Raw genomic sequence first — 22,374 nt, forward strand, 5'->3', positions numbered from 1 at the left:
AATTAAACCTGAAGCTATTCCCAAGGAGACCTTTTACAATGAAATTATTCTTTAAAATAAAAAACAGTACAATTTTCTGAAAATAACCTCATTGCAGGGCCATTAAGGCAACTCAGTGCTTATATGGAATAATGAAGGAAGGAAGTAACTTCTATAAAATTGCTGATATTTCACTAACAGGCCTCAGGAGATCATCCCAGGGCAACAAAAAAGAAGGAAGGTCATCTTTGTTCCTGAGACAGGGCAGGCCATATTCCATATTATGTAACTACTTCAGAGATTGCTCCTTTTTTCTTCAACTAGAGATGATACAATCATGTGAAATACTCAATCACTCAGGCCATTCTGCATTCTTATGCTTAGCAGAGGATCAGAAAGTAAAAGGAAAATGATTTTAAGGCAATATGCATCTGCTTATGCAATTAACTTACACATTACTTTCTAAGGACTTCACATATTTTGAAACATATGAGACACTGGAGTTTCTATTCATTTGTACAGAATGCTGCTTGTCTTCCATCTCCTGTCCTCTTTGAAATTAATTGCCCTCACTTGCGGAAAAATAATTCCAACATACAAAAATTTCTTGAAGATACTTATTTTCATGCAGCTGTTCAATTAGGCTTACTGCAGTTCCCAAATATAACTTCTGGACTTCTTCAGACTGCCAACCTCAGTGAAGACTGAATAACAAAAACCCCAACACTGAGTGACAAGGAGGTGCCACATAGCTCAGGACACTCTAGGTTTATTAGACATATCATCAATTATTAACTTCTCTGAATTTCTAAATATAACTTTGTAAGCTAAAATTAAAATTTGAATTTGTACAAGATGTAAAATCAGTTATAAGGTACAGATATTATGAAACACCTGAAATGGGAAAAAGCAAGGAAACAAACAGGCTTCTGTTTTTCCTTGACATCACTAGGACAGGAGCTTATGTTGCCCAGAGAAGGTGTTAATTTCTCCAGCAAGTTTCAGAGCCCTTGGAGTGTGCAGAGATGTTCATCTACCCTTTAGTGACCCTCAGGTCGTCAAAGGGTCACCTCCCTCCCTCTGTGGTGCCACCTTAGAAACTCAACAAGGTTTAGCATCAGCTTTCCCAAGAGGAGATTGAAATGTTTATCTACACTTTTGTGATTTATGTTTTTAAACCATGATTGCACCTCTGCTCTTTGGACATGTTCCAGGACAGACTAGACACAAGATCCATCTGACTCTTAAATGTGCCCAGCAGGAGATAAATATATCTTGTATGATCCTTTTCTATGTTATGAGATCACTCTCTCTCGCCATCTCAACACACAGTGAAGTATCATCATCTCACTTTTTCTGCCATGGTATTGCATTCCTTTCAATTACCATATTGAATATCTCACTACATGCACAGTTTCATCCTCCTAAGACACCAGAGTTGCACAGAATTTACTTCACCCTCTGTTTCCCTAGGCAGTCATGCACTGTGCCAAAGACCCTCAGCTACCTGATCTCAGCGCTTGACTCAGGAGTTGTGGCATCTCCAACAAGAGCCTCAAACTGCAGAGCCTCAATTTCTTTACATGGAGAATTTATATCTTTAAGAAATTATTTATATTAATATTTCTTAAATATTAAGAAATAGCAAATATTATCAAGATTAAGAGCTGAATATAGAAAAACAGTTACAAGTTTGAGAGAAAAACTGTAAATTCACCCTTCTAGTTTTAAGGGTTTTTGAACATTTCACCCTAAGCCCTTCAGATATCAAGGGCATTTGAGTTCCAGCCAAGTGTCCAATCCCTCTGTAACTCAGACTGTTTCCAACTTCGTGAGAAACTAAACAAGCTTTGGATTAAGAAGAAACACACATTTTCTTTTAAATACCATGAGAAAAAGTTGCTTGGCTTTTTTTTGAAGACTCCATATTCCTACATTCCTCAGTACAATTTTAGGTTTCCTAATCTGTCCCAAGCCAGCAGTAACCACCAAAAAAAAAAGTAAAAATAAAAGAATATTATTTGAACAAACTGTGAAGAACAAATTAGCCAGTTGTTTGTCTTACCCCAGTGGACAAGTTTTGACTGATTTTTTATTATATTGCTTTGAAGAGAAAACAGTATCTAGCCATAAATATTTTAATAATACAAAATAGTGCTACACATGGTAATAATGCTGTAACTCAGAATGGGTGTCTCTGTCAAAGCATGAGCTACAGAGAAACTTTCATTTTCCTGGTGCTCCTAAACACTGGGAGAGGTGCAAAGCTTGGAGAGCAGTTGTAAGGCTACATTAATTTTCAGGCTATAAATAATTAACTGAAGTAGGATTCTTTCAAATCTTCTCCTCACAAAAAGCAAGGCATTTCAAAAGCAAGTTCTCTTTACCTTTAGAAAAGGTAGTAGGCAGCCAGTAATGATGCTACAAGTCATTTTTAAAGGCACCTGCCCTGCATAATAATAATCTGTGCACCTCACAAACAACATTAAACTGCAGAGTGTTAAAATACACAGGGCAGAAGTGGTGTATAAAATGACAGAATAAAGTCACAGAGAATTATGGATAAGTTGGTGAACCAGACTTAGAACACAACTTTAAAAACTGCCTTTACTGTGCTCATAAAAGAGAATAAACCTGCTGCCTTTCTCATGGATTTAAAGAGAAGTATTGCACAACAGACCAGACACAAGTAAAATATACCTGTGTTGTCCCTTCCCATTATTTATTTGCAACATGAAACTGCTGAGTTGTTAAATAGAAAGTCGTGATACTAAGAGTTGGGCTCTTACCAAATATTTGTAAGTCTTATAAATCTGGATTTTGAATTTCCTTAATGCCTTCTCTATTGACAATATGAAACAAAAATAAAACTTGCAACTGCAAAGTGAGAGGAAGAGAACAAACCTGTGCAAGGATTTCTTATCATCTAATTTTCATCTATTTAATTTTAACCCCCCAAAATACATGTCACTGAACTCTCCAACCTCAGCAGGCTAGTGTAATTTCGTATAAAATTACTTATAGCAGAGACTCAAAATAACAGAGATTTCTCTCTTGCTCTACTCCTCACCAGTCCCCCTCCAGACTGCATCATTCTGCCTCCTGACAGGGTGAGGATAGAATGAAACAGAACTCACCCAAGAACCTGAACTACCAGCCTTATTTCCAATTGTATCACAGCTCCATTTTGAAAACACTGAAAGAGGAAGCATGCCAAGGTATCAGACTGACTGAGCAGCCACCACTGCAGTGATAGAGCCTGAGAAAAGCTTCCTGTGACTCTGGAAAGCAGCCGTGGCCACAACTGATCAGAGATTTTTTTCAGGAGTCCCCCACTCATTGTCTCCCAACCTGCATTCCTCCTCCACCTGTAGCTTTTTGGAGCAGAAGTTGGGAGCTTGTGGGAAGTGTCAGTCCCTGCAGACACCCTGCCAAAGCCAATAAACACAATTCCAGTCTCTCCTGCAGTTCCTGTCAGCCAACTGCTGGTAACCCAGTCTGAGCAGCCATAATTCAATTCCCACACACCAAAAATGGTTTTCAAAACTGGCATCTGGGAAGGGGCAGGTATATTCAGCTGAGTACACAAAATATGTCTCTGGAGGACAAAATATTCAGTTACTTGCATTCCTGATGTCATTCTGTGGCCTGGAGGAATACAGGTAAAAACCCCTCAAGATGCAATTTTAAATTCCAGCCCTGTTACCGCAGTGAGATCTGGCAAAACCTTTCCGCACAGTACTTCCACAGGAAACAGAAGTCATGGGACAATGTACTTCAGCAAGAGCTTGGCATGGTTTCCTCCCTCCCTGCTTCCCAATTACCCAGGTTTGTGATAGAAGTGAGAGTAACAGTTGACTCCTTACATTTACTGAACACTCCCACATACTGAAGTGGCAAAAAAAGTTCTGGAGATCCTGAAGAATCATAACTGAACACACAGTGCTTACAAGGCATTGCACACAGCTGCAGCACTGCAGACTGCTAAATACTTTTGGACTCAGCTTTGCCATGTCATTCTCGATCTGAAGTGATAAATTAATTGGAAAAAAAAATCCCAGAAACCAACTGAAAGCTGAGGGGCTGCAGCAAGTACACTCAGAGCTTGTTTTTTAGAATTAAATAAATACTGTAATGATGAAAACAACTCAAGTGTTGAAGTCACAGTCTCTAGCAAGCAACTTACACTAGTTCTAAATGGTTTTTCCTATATCAGTGTCTCAACAGAAGGAAGGTGCTGGGCAGTGGCAACCTGTCACATAGGAACCATGAAAATGCAGCTTTTCAGTTTGCTACTTGGGAAAAAATATTAAGTTTTGCTGTTTTAACAGCCATAGCCATTATAATTGACAACCAAAGAGAAAGTTCAAAAGGTCATTTTCATTAACTAATCTGTCTCCAACCAAATGCTGAGGCCTGTCAAGCAGCACAAGATGCAAACCTGCCTATGCACAGGTTACCTACAGATCTACATATAGCTCTGCTAACATTTGAATAAGCCTGAATATAAACCCACAATAATCTGAAGTGTAAAATGTGTGCATACTTTGATAAAAACATCAAGTACTTAGCAGTATTTTTTCAACTGATAAGATTTATACAAGAAGAGGACTGAAATTTTGTGCTATGAACCAGCTATTTGGACACTTTCCAGCTCACCAGCCTGTCACGTTGGATAACTTCCATCTCCCTGTAGGCATTCAAGCAGTTCTTCAAGAGAAATTTCTCAGTTTTAAGTACACTCATCTTTGCAAACTATCACTGAAAAAAAAATCCAACTTGTGTCTGTATATAAATATGTGACTGAAATACTTTCCTCTTAAGTGAATAAGGAGTTGTATCTTACCTCCTGACACTAAACCTTGCATGAACAATTTCCAGTGCATGCTCCAGAAGAAATACTGAGATAAAAATGTTTTCTAATCCATGAAGCCTTTTTTTCTGAAAGAGCAAATGGAATGTATCATGTTTTCAAAGGAAAAGAACTTCTATTTTTTCTTAAAGTAGACTAAAGGAATTTCAAGTACCATAGTTCAAGTACCATACCAACGTTATTTCAGAAATAAGACCATCATGGTTTTACCTTTTAGTGCATCTTCAGCACTTCATGTGGAATGGTATTGCATCATCTCAATCAAATTATAGGCAAACCACCCTCAGTTTTCATCCCTAAAACTTGCTTAGCTAAGTCCATTTTCTGCTGCAGTAAATATCACAGCATCATCTCTACCCCGTCTCACAGACCCGAAGTAATTTTCAAATTTTGCTGTAAAATCAATCGGAGGGAAAAATCCTATAATCTCTTCCATCACTGAAATGTTCCCTTTCTGAGGACAGAAGCTTTCATCCTACACTGTATTTCTTATCTGTGTTAGATCCTCTTTTCTGGTCACCTTGATCCCACCTGGAGGTGGCTTACAAAACCCACTAGCAGGATTTGTACAAAAGTTCATGCTTTCTTCAGTCCTTTTTTCTCAAATGCTCAAGCAAAGTTCCTTCAGCATTACTAAACCACTGCTATGGGGAAAACTGAGCACATTCAGGAGCATCCAGAGAACTCCTCTGTGGCTATGCACACCAACAGAAACATATTCTGTGCACTGCCCAATTAGAGTAAGAAATAGAAGAATATTACACAAGACAAGCTGTGCACTGGAGAAAACTCCAGGTACAAAACTATGTTACACAAATTATTCCATCTCTTATAATAAACACATTTACCTTCATAAATAGCTTTGTGCTTTATTCTGTGGGACCCAAAGCAATAAGACTCCTTGTTGTGATCAACAACAGGCCCCTGTACACAGAGGCCATTTAAAAATCTCTCTCAGCAGTTTCATCTTTCCTGTTCCCTGCCAGCTTTTTCCTGTGTATCACAATGAGCTGCAAATTTGCACTTCTGGGGGACTGTTTCTACTTTATAGGCTCTGCATCTGTCACCCATTTTCATCTGAAAATATTCCCTTCAGAGGCCTCCTTGCATGCAGTTCCTCTGTAACTTTGAGCACATTTCCATCCATTTCCCTCTGCAAGAAAGGACAGGAAAAGGAAGCAATTTTCAGCATCATCCAATTCCAATGGTTTCAAATCCATCTCTAGCTCTGTGTGCTAGCTGGTGATGTATGTTTCACTGCCGTCTCCAGGGATTTCAGAAGCATATCTAAACTTATCCTCAACATCTCTCATTATTTTCAGGAAAAAAACCAAACATGACTTTTATGCAAAGAAGAGCTATGACTAAATTAAGCAGATTGGCCAACAGCTATTGCTGAAGTTTCTGATGGAGACAGGAAATGAAGTGGAAGAAAAGCAACATTAAAAAAAATGCACTTAAAGCCATAATTTAGACTTGTTAACTAAGGAAAAGTGCATTTCAGATACTAGTTTTTTGTTTTGAAAAGCAGGGGTGAAGCTGTATAGAAGGAGAGCTCTGCAGTGGCCAGGCTGTTGGCAGCACTGACAAGCACAGTTCTCAACAGCCCCCACAGGCAGCCTCTGATCCCAGCAATGGTTTAGGAACCCTGGAAAGATTTGCAACATGAGGGGAAAGTGAGACTCACACACATTTCTTAGAAGCTGAGGATCTCCCACCTAGGAAATAGCTTATTATCAAACATAAACCATAATTAGATACATCAAGCTGCCTCTTTAAACTTAAAATGTCCATCAAATGTGCATCATAGGAAATCTGTATTATACAGGATAAACCACAAATCAGACGTGACAGGAAACTGCTGAGTCTGAATATGTTATCTTAAAGTTATTACAGCCATTACCTGCTACAGAATCAGAACAGTTTGGGTTGGAGGGACCTTAAAGATCACCTTGTTCCAACCCTCTGCCACAGAGTGAATTGGGAAATTTAAAGTGTGGATGCACAAAAGTAGAAGGCAAATGACACTAATCATCTTCCTGTGGAAAGCCCCCACAAAATACTTTCACCTAATGACTTGATTTATTGAAAAGGATCTGTCAACACATTTAGTTTCTAGAAATATTGGGTTTAAAACATGCATAAGAGAAAAACAAAGTTCTACAAATACACGTCACACTTTTATGTATAAGAAAAAACATTTCTATTTTGAGCAAACTTGTCAAATGAAAAGTTAAGGTGTCTAACCACAGCTGAAAGAGTTTGAAAACCATGTCAAATATGTAACTTTTGCCACAAATTGTAGAAAATCCCCAGAACCACCACTCTAACACATCTGCACTCTTCTAAAATCCCCACTGTCCTTTGCTTCACAGTTTTTCACTCCATGCAATTCCCTGTAATCTCCATTTATCCTTACCAGCTGCACTTCTCTACCCACAGCTTCAGCCATTAAACTGAAATATGAACCAAAAAATATGTTTGACTCTCTTGAAGAAATTGGGAAGGCAGGAAAGATGGAAGAATAACTATATAAAAAATACTTATATCTTGTTGTTAAACTCCCTCTGCCTGGCAGTCTACGCAGGCTGTGTGTGCATTTCCAAGAACTCAAAGCCACAATCCTCAGGTTGGAAACCAAACCAGTTCCACTGCTGTTTGAGGGTGCAGGTTTTGCCACCTGAGTGTTTGCTGGGCAGTTCAATTGTTGCACCCTGGGATACAATTACACTGGAGCAAGAGTAAGTTTGCTCTGAAGAGTAAAACGACCATTAACAAGTGTGTGCAAAGCACACAGAGACCTGAAAAGTCAGGATTTTCTTTAAATTATCAACCATGCCTAAAAGAAAAAAATGAAACAACATCAGTCAGATTCACATAACCAAAACACTGAAAAGCAGAGCATGAAATGTGAACCATTAAACATAGCATGAACGTAACTGTGAACCTCATGGGGCATTTATTCAACAGTGGATGGAGAGAGGAGCAAACCCACAGAGATCATCAAGCAAAGCAGCCAAGGCACAGGGCATTGCCTTGGGATTGTGGGCAGCTGCCCAGGGAAGGGATGGGGAGGGAGAGGATGGAGAGCTGGATGAGAGGTTATGGAGCCATGGAACATTAAATTCCTTCTGGTAAATTTCTTCTACTAAAACTGTTATGATTGCTACACAACATAAATTTAAAACAGACTTAATTTTTTTTTTATGAGTGACATAAGTTAAATTAATACATTGAAAGCATTTCTATGGAATGGATCCTTAGAATTTTTCATACTTCAGTCAATGCGAAATAATGAACAAAACAAGACCTTTAAATTGCTGTGTCAGGAAAGAATGAGGAATTGGATGCTGGGCAAGCAAAAATGTTATTTAAACTTAGTAAGTGGCAATGTTGCCCTGATTTGTTAACTCAAGCACAGACACCTATAACTCCTTGAAATTCACTAGTCTGGGTTTTCAATCCAAATATTTGAACATTTCTAGCTATATATATTTTTTTCTTTCAGCTTGATTTAATATAAACAGCAGCACCAAAATGTTCATTACAATTCATATTAAACCCAGGGTATTGGATGCCAAGGTAGCTAAAAACCAACAGAGTTAAAATAGCAATTTGCAAATTAAGAGTGCAGGAATGTAGCTCACATGCCTCTACAGCCAAAGAAGAGAGCTCTCATAAAATCCTTAAGGGCTTTTAAGTTTTATTTAAAACACAAAGGATTAGCTTTCTAAAGCTTCTTTCGGAATTTAATTGGGCAAGTATAACTTTTAAAGCAGTCCATCTGCCTGGAGCACAGCAGCTGTGATGGGGAGAATGCTACTGCAATATTTGGATAAATTCTCAAACAAAACTGTGAAGAGTCTCTGGTAATTAGTGGATGATATGAGGACTCAGAACTTGGCACTGGAATGTTATTTGCAGAAACTGTTGGACTTGTTTACTGTAATGCTTGTTTCCAGTGCACAGTCAGTGCAGTGATTTCCATGACTTCATGCCTATCACAAAAGTAAAATTTGGTATTAATGCACATATTTGTTTCCTCAATGTCTTATGCGACATTTCTCTCTGCAGTGAAATAATCCAACACTTACTTTCTTCTAAAACAAAATAAAGTAATATCACATTATTACTTTGCTTAAATTATATTACAGTGCCTAAATGTTACATGATGCTGCATAACAGTTTGCTATATTCTGTAACAAGATATTTCCCACAGCACCCATCTCATCCATTCCTGTAAATTAAATATGGTAAAATCTGTGCAATGCTTAAATAAAAGGTTCTGAGCTAATGGAAGTAGTAAGGCTGATTAAATGACCAGTGAATTAACAGGGAACAGGATCAATAGTAAATTACCAGTATTCTGGGAATTTAGCTGCAATCTTAAAAATCACTAAAAGTAAATGATATTGGATTATTAAAAATCCCATCGAATATTTGCCAATCGCATAAATCTCTCCTTCAGCACCCACTCATTGCATATACAGAACCTGGATTCAGTCTATTCTGGAATATTTGGGATAGGAGAATTCACTGTGTAATACGTGGTCATTGTGAATGTGTTATTGGCCGAACTGATTTTCAGAAATGTAAGATTTAGTGGTCATTCAAACTGTTCAGTGTTTGTTTTTCCATGATGAGCCCTGGACAAATGTGGCAAACCACAGCTTTACAGATCAGGAAAGGCCAGTGTCCTGCAGGCAAACTGAGGGTACTCAGGCTTTAGACTGATATGGCTTGGGAAAGAGATTTCATCTCCCCAGAAAAGGTTAGACCTGCATTAATCACACTGGAAAATAAATTTATTTTTCCTGGACCAAGTGTTGTACTCAAATCTGAACAACCTAAAATGAATAAAAATAAAAAGAATATTAAAAAAATCCAAGTTTTTTCAAACTTCAGCTAACCTCCAAATTAGGAACTCACATTTGTATTGTTCAGTTTTGGGTATTTCATCCATAACAGGATTTAATGGCCGTTTTCAAATCTGATTACTTCAGTTTTAAGATCTTCTTTTGGGACCAGATTCAGGCCTATGATATTTTGTACGTGTTGTATATAAATATATATCCATTTTTTGAACATTGTATTTCATACAAAAAAACCCCAACTGTAGGCACCCCAAAATTCTAAAACATTTTTCAGTTTGTATGCAAGTATCTCATTGCAAAAGTTGCAGAACCAGTGACGATGGAAAGTTACTAGGAGACAAGAAAATTACACTGTTTGCCAGTTTGTTCAGCTACAACTGTTGTCTTTTCATTTTCAGGAAACATTTTCTGCTATTCTTCTTTTGTTGGTTATTCAGCCTGGACCTCTCTTCTATTTACAGAACTGAACCAACCCCTTGGATATGATCTGCCTTGTGTTTGCAAGAGCTGCAGTAACAACTACACATCAATAATTCTCTCACTGAATCCCACTGGATGCTGTAGTTTTCCCTGGTCAGAAGCAGTTACATTTTGCTTACCTGTTTGGGAAGATTAGTTTCAATTAGAACATTAAAAAAATGGCTGAGGAAGAAAAACTCTGTCTAAGGAAAGCAATTCAGTTTGGTATTAATGGATATATTCCGTCAGCAAAACTATGCATCAGAAATGAAAATGCCCCCAAAAGTTATTATGCTTGTTGTTTAGACAACATTCAAATAAAACAGATGTGACTGGTCCATCAGAAAAAAAAAAGCTGGATCCCTAATGGAGAGCTGCTGTCAAGTAAGAGCCACCAGGAAAGCCATAGACTCAACCTTACCTTTAAATTAGTTAACTGTAAATGTAACAGCCTGTTGCAATTTTGTAATACAAAGACCATGTTAGCTCCAGACAAGAGGATTTCTGCATTTCCAAGCTACAAGAAATCTTTCCTTAAATTTTATATTTAATTTATCTTAGGTTTTGGTCTAATCAGCAATTAAATTTGAAAGAAGATCCCTAAAGAGAACATGTCAGTTCTCTTTAATAGACATAATAAGGAGAAGAATGATAAGCTCCAGGAGTGAGGTGTTAATTTGTATCTTAGGAACAATATTAATATACAGGTCAGATGACCAATGAAATGGGTCGCAAAGAAACACGTTACTTACAGACTTTAAATTGTGATTCAATGGCTCAGCAAAACATGAAAATGCGACCAGTGCTCCTGAAAAGGAACAGCCTGGACTCGGCGGAGTTGATGCGACACCCGCAGCACCGCAGGAGCAAATCGCAGCAGGTTCGCTTCAAGGAGGATGGTGTCAGCACCAAGACAGAGCTGGCTGCAAATCCTGCCCGAGACACAGCACTCACTACTGCAAAAACAGAGATACTTAGGGATCACAATTTTTTGCTAACTCAATCTCCAACTTTTGCAAGGGCTCAGAAGGGGCTTCGGAATATTGCCATACAAACTTCTCCCAGCCTCAGGAAACACTTCCCGGTTTTTAAAAGGAAAAGGCTGACAGTGAGCAAATCACTGACAGAAATGCCAGCGGAGCCTGCAAACTCTATCCAGGTAAATGGCAATCTTTGTGAACCAGACATTATGTCTTCAGAGCTCTGTTATTTAAGGATAAGTAATCACTTGGAGGATGGATGCAGGAATAGTGAGGTGGGCTTGGGTCAAAGAGCATCAAAAGCACAAAGCAATGGACCGATGTACTCGGATGATTTCTCAGTGTCAGACAAGACAACTGCGTCTACACAGGTGCCTGAATACATTCATGTGAGTTTCCCACAAGACAGAAGTGTTTCCCTGGATGCACCAGACACAACCATGGTTTCAAGTAATTCACTGCATTCTTCTACCGTCATCAACTGCAACGAAAGTCACGAAAACAGCACACTGTCATCTGATTCTGAAAAAGCAGAGCCTTGTCTAAGCAATTCTATGAACTGCAGTGAATGTAATCCCCACTCTGCTGCTCATGAAGGGGAGAAGAGTGATTTTGAGCCGTCTGTAGCCAGCAGAGATGCCAGCAGTAAGGAAACCACTCCATTGTCACCTCCATCAAATCACAGCTCATCTCCCTGTTTCCTCAGAGACTGTCACCAGGCAGGAGAGCACAAGCCAGATTCCAGCTGCGTGACGTTACCAAGTGATGATCACCCAACGGTGTCACTGCCCAGCAGTAATGCATCAAAACCATGTCTGTCATGTAATACTGAAATCGAGAAGAATTCCACCCAGTCAGATGTTTCCCAGTGTAACAGCTGTTTAGAAGGATTTCACATGAAGTCTTATCCGCCAAGGAATGAAGTAAACCCGCAAAGCAACAAAGAGATTAGCGAAATAAATCAAATTCACTTGGCACATGGTGAACTCTCTGCCCTACAAGGCAGGCTGCAGTCTGTAGAGGAATCCTTGCAGTCGAACCAGGAGAAGATTAAAGTCCTTTTGAATGTAATCCAAGACCTGGAAAAATCCAGAGCTCTCAGTGAAGGGTATGGTTCATTTTTAATATTAGTAATTCATCGGAAGTGTAAAGTAGATGTTAGCATTCTTTTAACCTTTGCTACTGAAAAACACAGCTCTTCTGATATTTAAAGATGAGTCTGCAAAATGTATCTTAACACCCTTTTTGTGGTATTTGGGCCTCAGCAGCGAAGCAAGTCCCTGCATAGTTTGGCTTTAGCTGACACTGCCTTTACTTAATCTGGTGCAAGACCCATCTTAACAACTCCCTTTTTCATTTAGATTTAGGGTGTTCAAGCCATGGCAAGGTCAGATACACAGGGAATGCCAAACATGCAGATCAGAACTAAGGAGAGAGCATGTGAAGACTGTCAGCAAGAACTCACTTCAGACTCAGATTTCAGAGTGGCTCCCTTCTGCACCTCTGTAGCAATGCATGGCCTGTATTTATTGTCAGTGTGGTGACACAGAGGTTGATAGCCAAGGCTGCAAGCAGTATTCATGCAACTTATCATGCATTTTAAAAAAATGAAATAAATAAACTGCCTCCCCCCAAAAAACCCCAAAACAAACCCCACCCCAAAAAACCCAGCCTCATAAACTCAACTAACATCTAAAGATTGGATGGACAAAGTTAGAATAGAATTTTAAGTATTTCTATGCTCAAAACACGTTTCACAATATCCTAGGAGAGCTTTCCAAATTATCAACAGCATCTCTTACTTACAGTAATTGCATCTAGGATACACTTGAAAGTTGTTTTGTTCTAAAGTAGTATATCCTTCAATCAATTTGTCTTTGAAAAAGGCAGAAATAAACCAAAGGAATAAAGGTTCCATTTTACTTTAGTTTTTAAAGATAAAACAACATGAAGACTATATTACCATACATTTACTTTAATCCTTAGCACAGGCATCTCATGCATGTAGATAAATCACTTAGGAGTGCAAAACTGTACCCTTAATTTTAAAATCAGATCATGTGCATCAATTGTATTTATTGATTACAATTAATGAATGAATCAGACAATATTCCACATTTCCACAAACTGTGCAAACATCCCAACAGGAAGGCTGCACTGAGGGTTTTGTGTAGCTTCAGTTATAAAAACAGCCCAGAGCATGATGGTGCTGCACTCACACCCCCCAGCATCAGGGCTTGGCACTTGTTCCCATGTGGGCAGAACTGTCAGAAGAGAACTAACTGAGGCCACAATTTTATATTAAAACACCTCAGTTTTCTTACAACTTCTGAAGAAAAAAAAATTTTTTTTCCTTTTTCCAAGTATTTTAGTTGGGAATTGAAGTTAACTTCTTGCATTTCTGTTGAATAACTTTCCAAGTCACAATCCCAACAGGAATTTACACTCATTACAAAATTAAAATAATATGAAACAGATTAGCATGTGATTTTACTCCATACAGCTTTCCTTTTTTTATCTGGAAACATTAGCCAGTAATGTCCATCTGGCTGTTAGCATGAAAACACTTTCATTAGATTCCACTGTGCCCACATAAATTCTTATTCTATATAGTATTTTCCCTATACAATTCAGCTCCAGCTACCCTCCCTCAGAGGGTTGTTGCATATGATTTTCTAGCACCACATTTGTAATAGCCTAAACACAACAGAGAAAATCCATGTAGAAATTCTAATAGCAAAAATGCAAAAAACATTTATGACACAACACCCCCTAAAAGTTCAGGTAAGAAGCAAGATTCGAGGCAGGGATCCAACTATGTCTCAGGCTTAAGCAACCACTTCTCTATTGTAATCTTCATTCAACCACCACCCAACTGTGGTTCTTTAGGAAATGACAGAAAAGAACACCCACTCCTTCTCCCCTGCAGTTCTGTATGGGAGACTGCACAAGTTTCAATTATGTTTGCAAATCTGCCCATAGCAAAGACTAATTTACAGTGAAGCACAGTCAGATTTTCCAGCAATATTTATAATCCGTTTCTGTTCAGTTATCACATGGTTGAAAAGAAAGGTTTTGTGAAATATCTGGAAGTGTCATTCTGAGATTCAATGAGAAGCTTCACTCTACCTTGGCAGATTTATTCACAGTAACACTGAATGTTCCAAGCACTTGTATAGATTGCACAACAGTGCATGTGAAGAACTCCCACTTTTCCCAAAACAATCAGGAAATCATTTTGGTACAATCTGATCTCTCCTAATTCAAATAAAACTTGTTAAATATAAGCGTAACACTTTTTCCAGACATAAAGAGTCACCAGTCTCAACCTGTTTCTAATTGCAGATCTCATAAAAATATTTCACCTCTAGCAGGTGCTGAGAAAACATGAAAAATCACTTTTCTTGTTTTTTCAACACTCCAAGTTTGTAACTCATCAGCAGAAAAAATCTGACTTGGCTATACTCAACTAAGGAAACATGAAAAGGGAAGACTGGAAAGCAGAAGGACAGAGAGATCAGACTCATTCAGCAAATGCAGGGATTTTCAAGTACTTGAACGTGTGTTTGCTAGAAGCAGTCTCATGTCTTAAGTGTTTTCATAACAAGTATTCATGTAAGAACCAACAACCAGAACCCTTAACAGCATGAGATGGGAAAGGTGCAACACAAGACTCATAGGGTTCAGTTTTTTTTAAAAGAAACCTTCCAACTTAGAATTTGATACTAGAATTTTTAGTATAGGTAACAAATAGTGAATGGCTTTTGTTCATAAAAGACTCTGAGCTCTGTTCTTGTGTCTATAAATTCATATCCCATGAACTGCCGTCTGTTGCAGGCGTAACTTCTACCACACTGGGCAGGACCTGAACAACTGCAGCACCTGCCAGAACACGGCGTGCATCATTTACAGGTACCTCACTCCCTCACAGCTCTGTCCTGCCTGTACATCTTTCCAGCTGCACACAACTGTGCTTTGCTCACACCTATAAAATGTCTCAACTGTGACCAACCCCATTTTTAAGAAAAGACCAAGTGGTTTGGATGAGCTGCTTTGTTTGTCCCCCAAGCAGAAAACACTTCACAGTGGTGTTAGCTGAAAGGAAAGGGAGGCTGGACTTGGGAGAATTCAGACAGAAACTTCCCACTGAAATTTCATAGGGTTATTATCGGAATGCTTTGAAAATCTGTGATGCCATTTCTGATGATGAAATCCCTCTGTGTGGCACGTTTTTAAAGCTAGGGTTTCTGTAATAATTTTAGATCTTGGAAAAGATAAACTCAGTCTTCTGAGTGCCAGTGAGCTGCAGCTACAGTTCACGTTAACATGCAAAACAAAACCAAAATTTCCACAATTTTCACCTCAGCGGTTATTAATTTCAGAGAGTGCAATTTGAGTGTAAGCTACTTCAAATTTAACCTGCAGTTTATGCTAAACTCTTGTGGCCAGAAAGCTTTGCAGGGCTGTGTTCTGGAAGCTGTACAAGTTTCAAGTGCTGTGTCTATACAAACACACTATAAGAGACTTCAGCTGTCCAGACATCAACCCAAGTTACAACCAGTTGTACTGCACAGGTAGCTTTTCCACTCAGCAAGAGATTTTACAGAGACATTATCTAATCTCTGCAAGTTCCGTTATGAGGCAGAAATCCCACATCTTGGGTTACTTGATTACATTTACAAAAATAAAGGGTAAGAGAATTTCTCTTTTAGATTGAAACCTTTTCCTTCATTTCAGAGAACATTATATTCAGAACATTATCTATCAAATACCATTATCTTCAACAGTTTGTAGTCACTATAACTTTAATTTTTTAATGGAAATAATAATTAGATATTATTTAAATAATTATTAATAATTAGATATTAAAATAATTCCACTCCCATGGAAGTGTTTTTCACACTGCGTGTTCTGCATGAAGCAAATTTAGTAAAGAGCTTAATAAACTAGACACAGCACTGAAACCTATTGTTAACATACAACTCAGCTACATACTGATGGCCTAAACCTCTGGTACTGAAATTTCCAAGTGATGAACATGTCCCAAATTAAACACCACAACTCCTCTGAGACAAAGCTGTAAGTCTTCTCCACAGCCCACTGGATGCCCTGGGAAGTTACATGACATATCCATGAGCACAGGCTGTACCCACAAAAAAAACAATCCAGGACAAAACAGATTTCCTTTACTTGGTCTTTGTCTCTGAACAAACAATCTCTGAGTATTTTATGGTACTAGACACAACCAGGTCACTCTCTAGAATTTATGTACAGACTAGTCTTGACCACAGGATGCCTTCTCTCTTCTGGAAAATACTCAGTGTTTTTAAGTTTACATAGCTTCAATGCAGGAAAGATCCTGAACAACAGGCACCATCATTCAAAGGAAAGAACAGAGGAAGTAAGAAAACATTAAGGGGCCTTTTTGATTTACCAGGTAGTTTGCAACCATAATGGTGCCTGGAGGCTCACAGTGCAATGATTCATAGAACATGCACAGAACACAGCTGCTCTAAAAAGTTTGCACTTTTAAAGGACAAACAGGAGACAGTAAGGAAACAATAGCTTTTGATTTAGAGAGGTGTTCCACAGGATGTTGTTGTGAAAAAAGCATTCTGAGTGACTAATATTTGAAGCTCATTAGACAACATTCTGAGAGAAGTAATTGTTGTCAGTATTTGCTCTAGACAAACACGTGTAGTACCTGTGGTTTACGTGGACTGAAAGGTCCATGCAAGTATTTTTCCTCTGACACAGCATCACAGTTGTGATTATAAAATGTTTTATCTTGCTCCCAGTTTTCCTGCTCTCAAAGAACCTAACTGATCCCTGCTGCAAGCCCTGCACATGCCGAGTGCTGGGTGGCTGTCACTGAACCATCTTTATCACACACAGCCCGAGTCAAACAATGCACTAATCCCACAGAAATCCCCAGCTGGATAACACTGATCACTAAAGTAATAAAGAGCTTTTCAGCCTAACAGTGACTGTAAATTTGGCTTTATTAACGACCCAGCAGGGATTCCGGGTTTGGGATTTTCCATCTAGATTGTGTAATGGAAATGTTTGCATTATAACAAACAAATGCAAGTAGCAACCAAAACCAGTTCTCATGGGCAGTATTAAATGAAGAATTGACCTCTTGCCTCTGGAGATGATATCTCCAACATTAAATTAAAAACTCTGGAGAAGGGCAGCAAAAAGGAATATGAGCAGATGCTACCCTTATGTATTCTATAAAGCCAACATTTCGTTCTCCAGTGCCATGGTCTGTGAATATTGAAAGGTATTAAGCTGCAGTTTTAGTAATCAGCTGATAAAATGCAAGAGGCTCTGATTTTATATCACTTCCTTCTGCTTTTTTTAATATTTATTATACATTGCTTCTTGTTCAAGAGACCCTTCTACTCTCTTCTAAATGAAAATAATCCTCCTGCTTTCCTTTTACCAGTTGAGCTATATTATTTGATGAAAACCCCCAAAACATACGAATTATAAGGTAAACAATCTTCTAGTTGATTTTAACATACTACTTAATGATGTTTGTGGATTCTATAGAAAAATCCAATTAAATGTGTCTAAGGATGTGCATATTTACTAACTACAGATTTCTTCTGATCAGTGCCAAAATCAGATTCAGGGCCTTAAAGTGACATCTCAACATCCCTTGGAAAATTCTCTTTTCCTCCCCTCATGGCAAATCCAACCCTTCTACTCTCCTCTGCCTCCAAAAACCTTCACAGTGCACACAGCTGATACAACTCACTCTTCTACCCAGAAAAGATGACTGAAATAAAGAAAATACATACAATACTGCTTAATCCCTGTCCACACTGACCCTTTTGAACCTTACGTTTATTTCTATGCACTCATCTGCTGTTATCTAATTAACATCTTGGCTCTTGTGTGACATCAATAATAATTAGGGTTTCAATGGAGGAAACGAGTTCTACTTTCCTGTTAACTAACACCACTTATCTCAAAGACTTCCATACTGCCTTAATTTCATGTATTTTTGTTCCTAGCCTGTGTTGTAGTGGGAGACATTCACATTTAACAAAGTTAAGCATGTGAGAGTTTTTAATTTCAAGCATATAACTGTTAGATTATGGTGTCAAAATCTGACCTTTGGATAAAATGCTTTGAAAGGTCATCCTCATACATTTTCATTTTGTCTCCATAATTTTTGTCCCATTGCTTTGGGCACAATGTTGGAGTTCTTAACTCATATTAAGTAAAAGTTTTCACTCACAAAAACAAATTAAGAGGTGAACTTATTTTCAAAGGAACAACCCCTAAACCCTTTGTGTTTACCCCAGGCTCTGTCATTGAATAATTCCAAGTTATTCTGATGAGGGAAGCAGCTTTTCCACATGTTTTTTAAATGGGGAATTTCTCACTTACTAGCATAGACCTCTCAATTTTTTTCCCATAGTGTAGAATATGACTTCAGACAACAAGAAGGAAGATTTCATCAGATTTTGAAAACACTGGACCATGCAGAGCAAAATCCAGCTTCAGCTTCACCTCAGAAGCCACCACCTGATCCTCCAGCTCCCGAGAAAAAGGAGTTAAGGAGAAAAACAAAAAAGGTGAAGAGAAAATGCTTCTGGTGGATTTGACTTCCTTATGCATCCTTTTACATTTCAAAAGACAATAAAACAGAAAGAGCTTGAGAGCACACACCTGAAAATGTGCTATTATGAAATCACAAAGGTTAAAAATGTTTAATTAGAGTATCTGAAAAATCAAAATAATTGAATTTAGTTAAATCATCTCATGGAATAAAGGTGCATGAAGATACTATTTTCAAGAAAAGAAATTGTTTCTTTCAAAAGGAAGTTCTCATTTTTTTCCAAGGACACTTTCATATGCTTTGTAAAGACCTTTTTTTCAACTTTCCAAAAATAACAAGGTTTAAATCTCTACTTTAAAAAACAATGGTAGGCAAAGCTAAGCATGTCATACAGCCTTCATTTCCCATTTATAAGAACATGGATTAAAAGGAAAAAACTTCACTGAGCTTTGAACAAACCACACCATCAAGAACAAATTCAGGGAAACCTAAGTTGTTCAAACAAATCTCTCCTCAAAGGAGGCAATTATAATTATTTCATCATCCCCACTGATGTATTTTTGTTGCTGTCATCTAATACTGAACAACAACAACAAAAAAAGAATTTCAGGTTAAGTTTCACTCTATCCTTTTATTTATTCATTATTAAAAGCCACCATTTAGAAGTCTCAGCTATTTAATGGACTTCTCTGAAAAGAACTGGGGAGTTGTAAAACAAGAGAATGTCACAGTAACTCTTGTCTTCAAGCCCTACTCAAGCAAGGTCCAATTCAGTGCATTTGAGTTGTGAGAATCTCCAAAGACAAGAATTCACATCTCCTTGGGGCAGGCTGTTCCAGGGCTTTTTCCTAACATCTGATCTGTATTTCCTGCATTCTGATTTGTGTCCATTACATGCTGCTCTGTCCAAGTACACCTTTAAGAAGAACCACATGGATAATAAACCTCTCTCCTGACTCTTCACTTCTCACAGACTGAACAAATCCAAGTTTCACTGCCTCTCCTCTCATCTCACATGCTGCAGCCCACAGCCACCCTGGTGGTCTCCCCTCCAGTAAGCTGATGTCTTTCATATACCTGGAAGCCTAGAACTGGACACAGCTCCTCAGATGTCATCACACAATTGCTGGATAAAGAGGAATTAACTATTTTGGCTGTTGTCTTACTGAATCACTTGCCCAGTCTGTCCATTTAAAACCTGTATGGCTTTACCAAAATATCCCAAGATGTTTTTTTGCCTTAAGATGTAAATTAATATATGACAAAAAATTGAAGATAAAAATAATATTTAGTGAACTGAGCTGTATTACACAAAACAATTATATATGGTGAAAAGATTTTATCAGATGTCAATGCAGCTACTTCTTTCCTCCAAAAATACTCAAGTTACCATTAGTACACAGTGTGCCAATGGAACCCAGTTTATGATTGGTGACACTATTATTTTACTCATGAAAACATGGTCACCTTTCATATGGGGGCAGAGGGGAAAAGGTTTTCCAAAGCAAGTTGAGTGGAATGTACTGCAGACCTTTTCTTAGAAGTGGCTCTGGTTCAGGGTATTCCATAGATTAACCCCTGCATCTTATTTTTCTAAGTCATCCTGTATTAATTGTGCAATGTTAGTTTTAAATGTCTGTTCACTTTTTGTACACTTCTGTGTTCCTTGAATTCTTAGCGTTAATTACACATTTAAAAATACATTAAAAACAATTTTGCACAGAAGAGTTTTGTCTGGAAGAACTAATTTTTTTTCTAAGACTTATCTTTTAGAAGAAATAATGCCATGGCTTATTTTATCCAAATTCTAAAGGACTGACACTTAGAAAATATTTCCATGTTATGTTCAGTTAGTACAGAAATGACAGGCACAAAACTGTTGCTATGTTAGGGGCTCTTCAGAAGAAAATGAATTTTTACTAACATGTCTTTAGATGCCTTTAGTGAGACAGAAGAGCTCTTCAATAATAGGTTGTGGTTATAAAAAGGTAAGAATTAAATTACTACAACAGAACACGTCACTGTATTACACTCAAGTACATGCAGTGCTTATGCTGCTGTGCCAACAGCATTCCTTTTGTGCATTGGTCTCTATAATTGATACAATGAAGGATTTATTAGTGTGGAAGTTATTCTTGTGTATTAAAATAACATTTAAAGACCAATATCCCCTGTGGGAAAATATAATAGTAAGCAATACCAACAGCTATAACACTGGTAAAACCAGCAAGTTTTTTTCTGTATTGTACTGATTTTTAATAATTTATGATACAAAACCAATCTTTTTGCCTTTCTTTTTGTTGATAAGCACAAAAAAAGCTCATTTTATGCTATCTGATTTTGGGTTTGACCACATAATGCATATGATGCCTTCAACCTATTTTCAAAGGATGCACATCATGTAATTTAAACAAACTGCAGCACTTTGGTTCACCACATAGCACCAGTCAATTCCTGGGGTCAGGAAAACTATGCAAGAACAGAAATACTCGTTTTAGTTTCAGAAAGTCCAACCAAAGGTAGTTGCAAGTAAGGCTCTAAGTTTTTCTCATAACCTGAAGAAACATCAATACTCCTAAAAAACTGAAATACACTGATTTAAGTGCTTACAGGTTTTATATGTTAATGTCTGAGCTCGATGGAATTCAGAACCATAAACAATTTTCAATCCTTAATCTCCCAGTCAAAATTAGCTTTTGTTCTCCAGATTCCTGAGTCTGTTGCTCTTGAGTTCTCTCTCAGTCAGTCAGGTCTGGATCATCCACACACAGATATGAAATTCTATCCTAGGCTTTGCACACCCAGCAGCAGGGAAGCACTGGAGGTTCCCAGGCTGACTCTCAGCTCCCACTGCTGCCTTGCTGAACATGCATGTGTCTCTCAGCCTTCCCTCTGCTCAGAGTTTTCAAACTCAGCCCCTTCAAGGTATCTGTTTTACGTGAAACAAAAGGTGAAATTCCAGTGCTGTGAAAGCACTTTCCTTCAGAAAGACCTCAAGGAGTTTTTACCCTCAGTCATGCCCACAGCACTTCACACACAGAAGGTATTCTACGGAAAACTTGAAAGAGAGCATTGCAACAAAAGGCTTTTGTCCCACTGAAAGGTGATGGTGGGGAAGTGTCAGTCATGGATGCACCAGGAACAGGGTAGTGTTGTTTGGTTGCTGTTCTGTTTAGATTTTAAAATATGCATATCTTAGCAACATAAAATAGCTACAATTGGAAAGCTTTGTGATACATATCTGGCAAATATTGGCTATATGAAAATACAATATGAAAGCATTGGGATTTGGTTTATTGTTTATGTTTTTAAAATATTTTAGTGATTAATTATCAATTCCTATAGGAAATAAAAAATTACCAGATACCCACTACACAATTTATGGTGTCAAGACTGGAAAAGCAAAAGAAATTGGTAGACTGTTGGAAGGTGAAAGTACTGGCTGCAAAAACTTTTTCTGGTGTACAAAATCACTGTCTAATCCCTAAAAACAGCTCCCAGAGCAGGAAAGAAATGTTAGAAATACAAACACATTCTTAAATAAAACTGAAAAATAACCCACAAACACCCCATAAGAAGCCAAAAAAAAACCCCTACAAAAAACCGAAACGAACCACAGCTACTTGGCAGTGC

General features: G+C 38.0%; 2 protein-coding genes across 4 annotated transcripts in view; one reads left to right on the top strand and one right to left on the bottom strand.

The window, feature by feature from the left end:
- INSYN2B (inhibitory synaptic factor family member 2B) overlaps positions 1–22,333 on the top strand; it is a 32,225-nt gene extending 9,892 nt beyond the window's left edge. The window contains exons 2-4 of one of the 3 annotated variants that reach the window (XM_085073403.1): positions 10,125–12,273; positions 15,003–15,077; positions 18,606–18,707. In XM_085073403.1, the coding sequence (XP_084929529.1) occupies positions 10,898–12,273; positions 15,003–15,077; positions 18,606–18,612 (1,458 nt within the window). In that variant the 5' untranslated portion in view covers positions 10,125–10,897 and the 3' untranslated portion in view covers positions 18,613–18,707. Of the gene's footprint in view, positions 1–10,124; positions 12,274–15,002; positions 15,078–18,600 lie in introns of all 3 variants that reach the window. The other 2 variants (XM_085073401.1, XM_085073402.1) reach the window with 2 other exon arrangements.
- DOCK2 (dedicator of cytokinesis 2) overlaps positions 1–22,374 on the bottom strand; it is a 149,967-nt gene that overhangs the window by 64,479 nt on the left and 63,114 nt on the right. The window lies entirely within an intron of this gene.

The sequence above is a fragment of the Lichenostomus cassidix genome, chromosome 13 (genome assembly GCF_008360975.1).
Source record: "Lichenostomus cassidix isolate B80296 chromosome 13, HeHo_3.0, whole genome shotgun sequence".
NCBI classification, from domain to species: Eukaryota; Metazoa; Chordata; class Aves; order Passeriformes; family Meliphagidae; genus Lichenostomus; species Lichenostomus cassidix.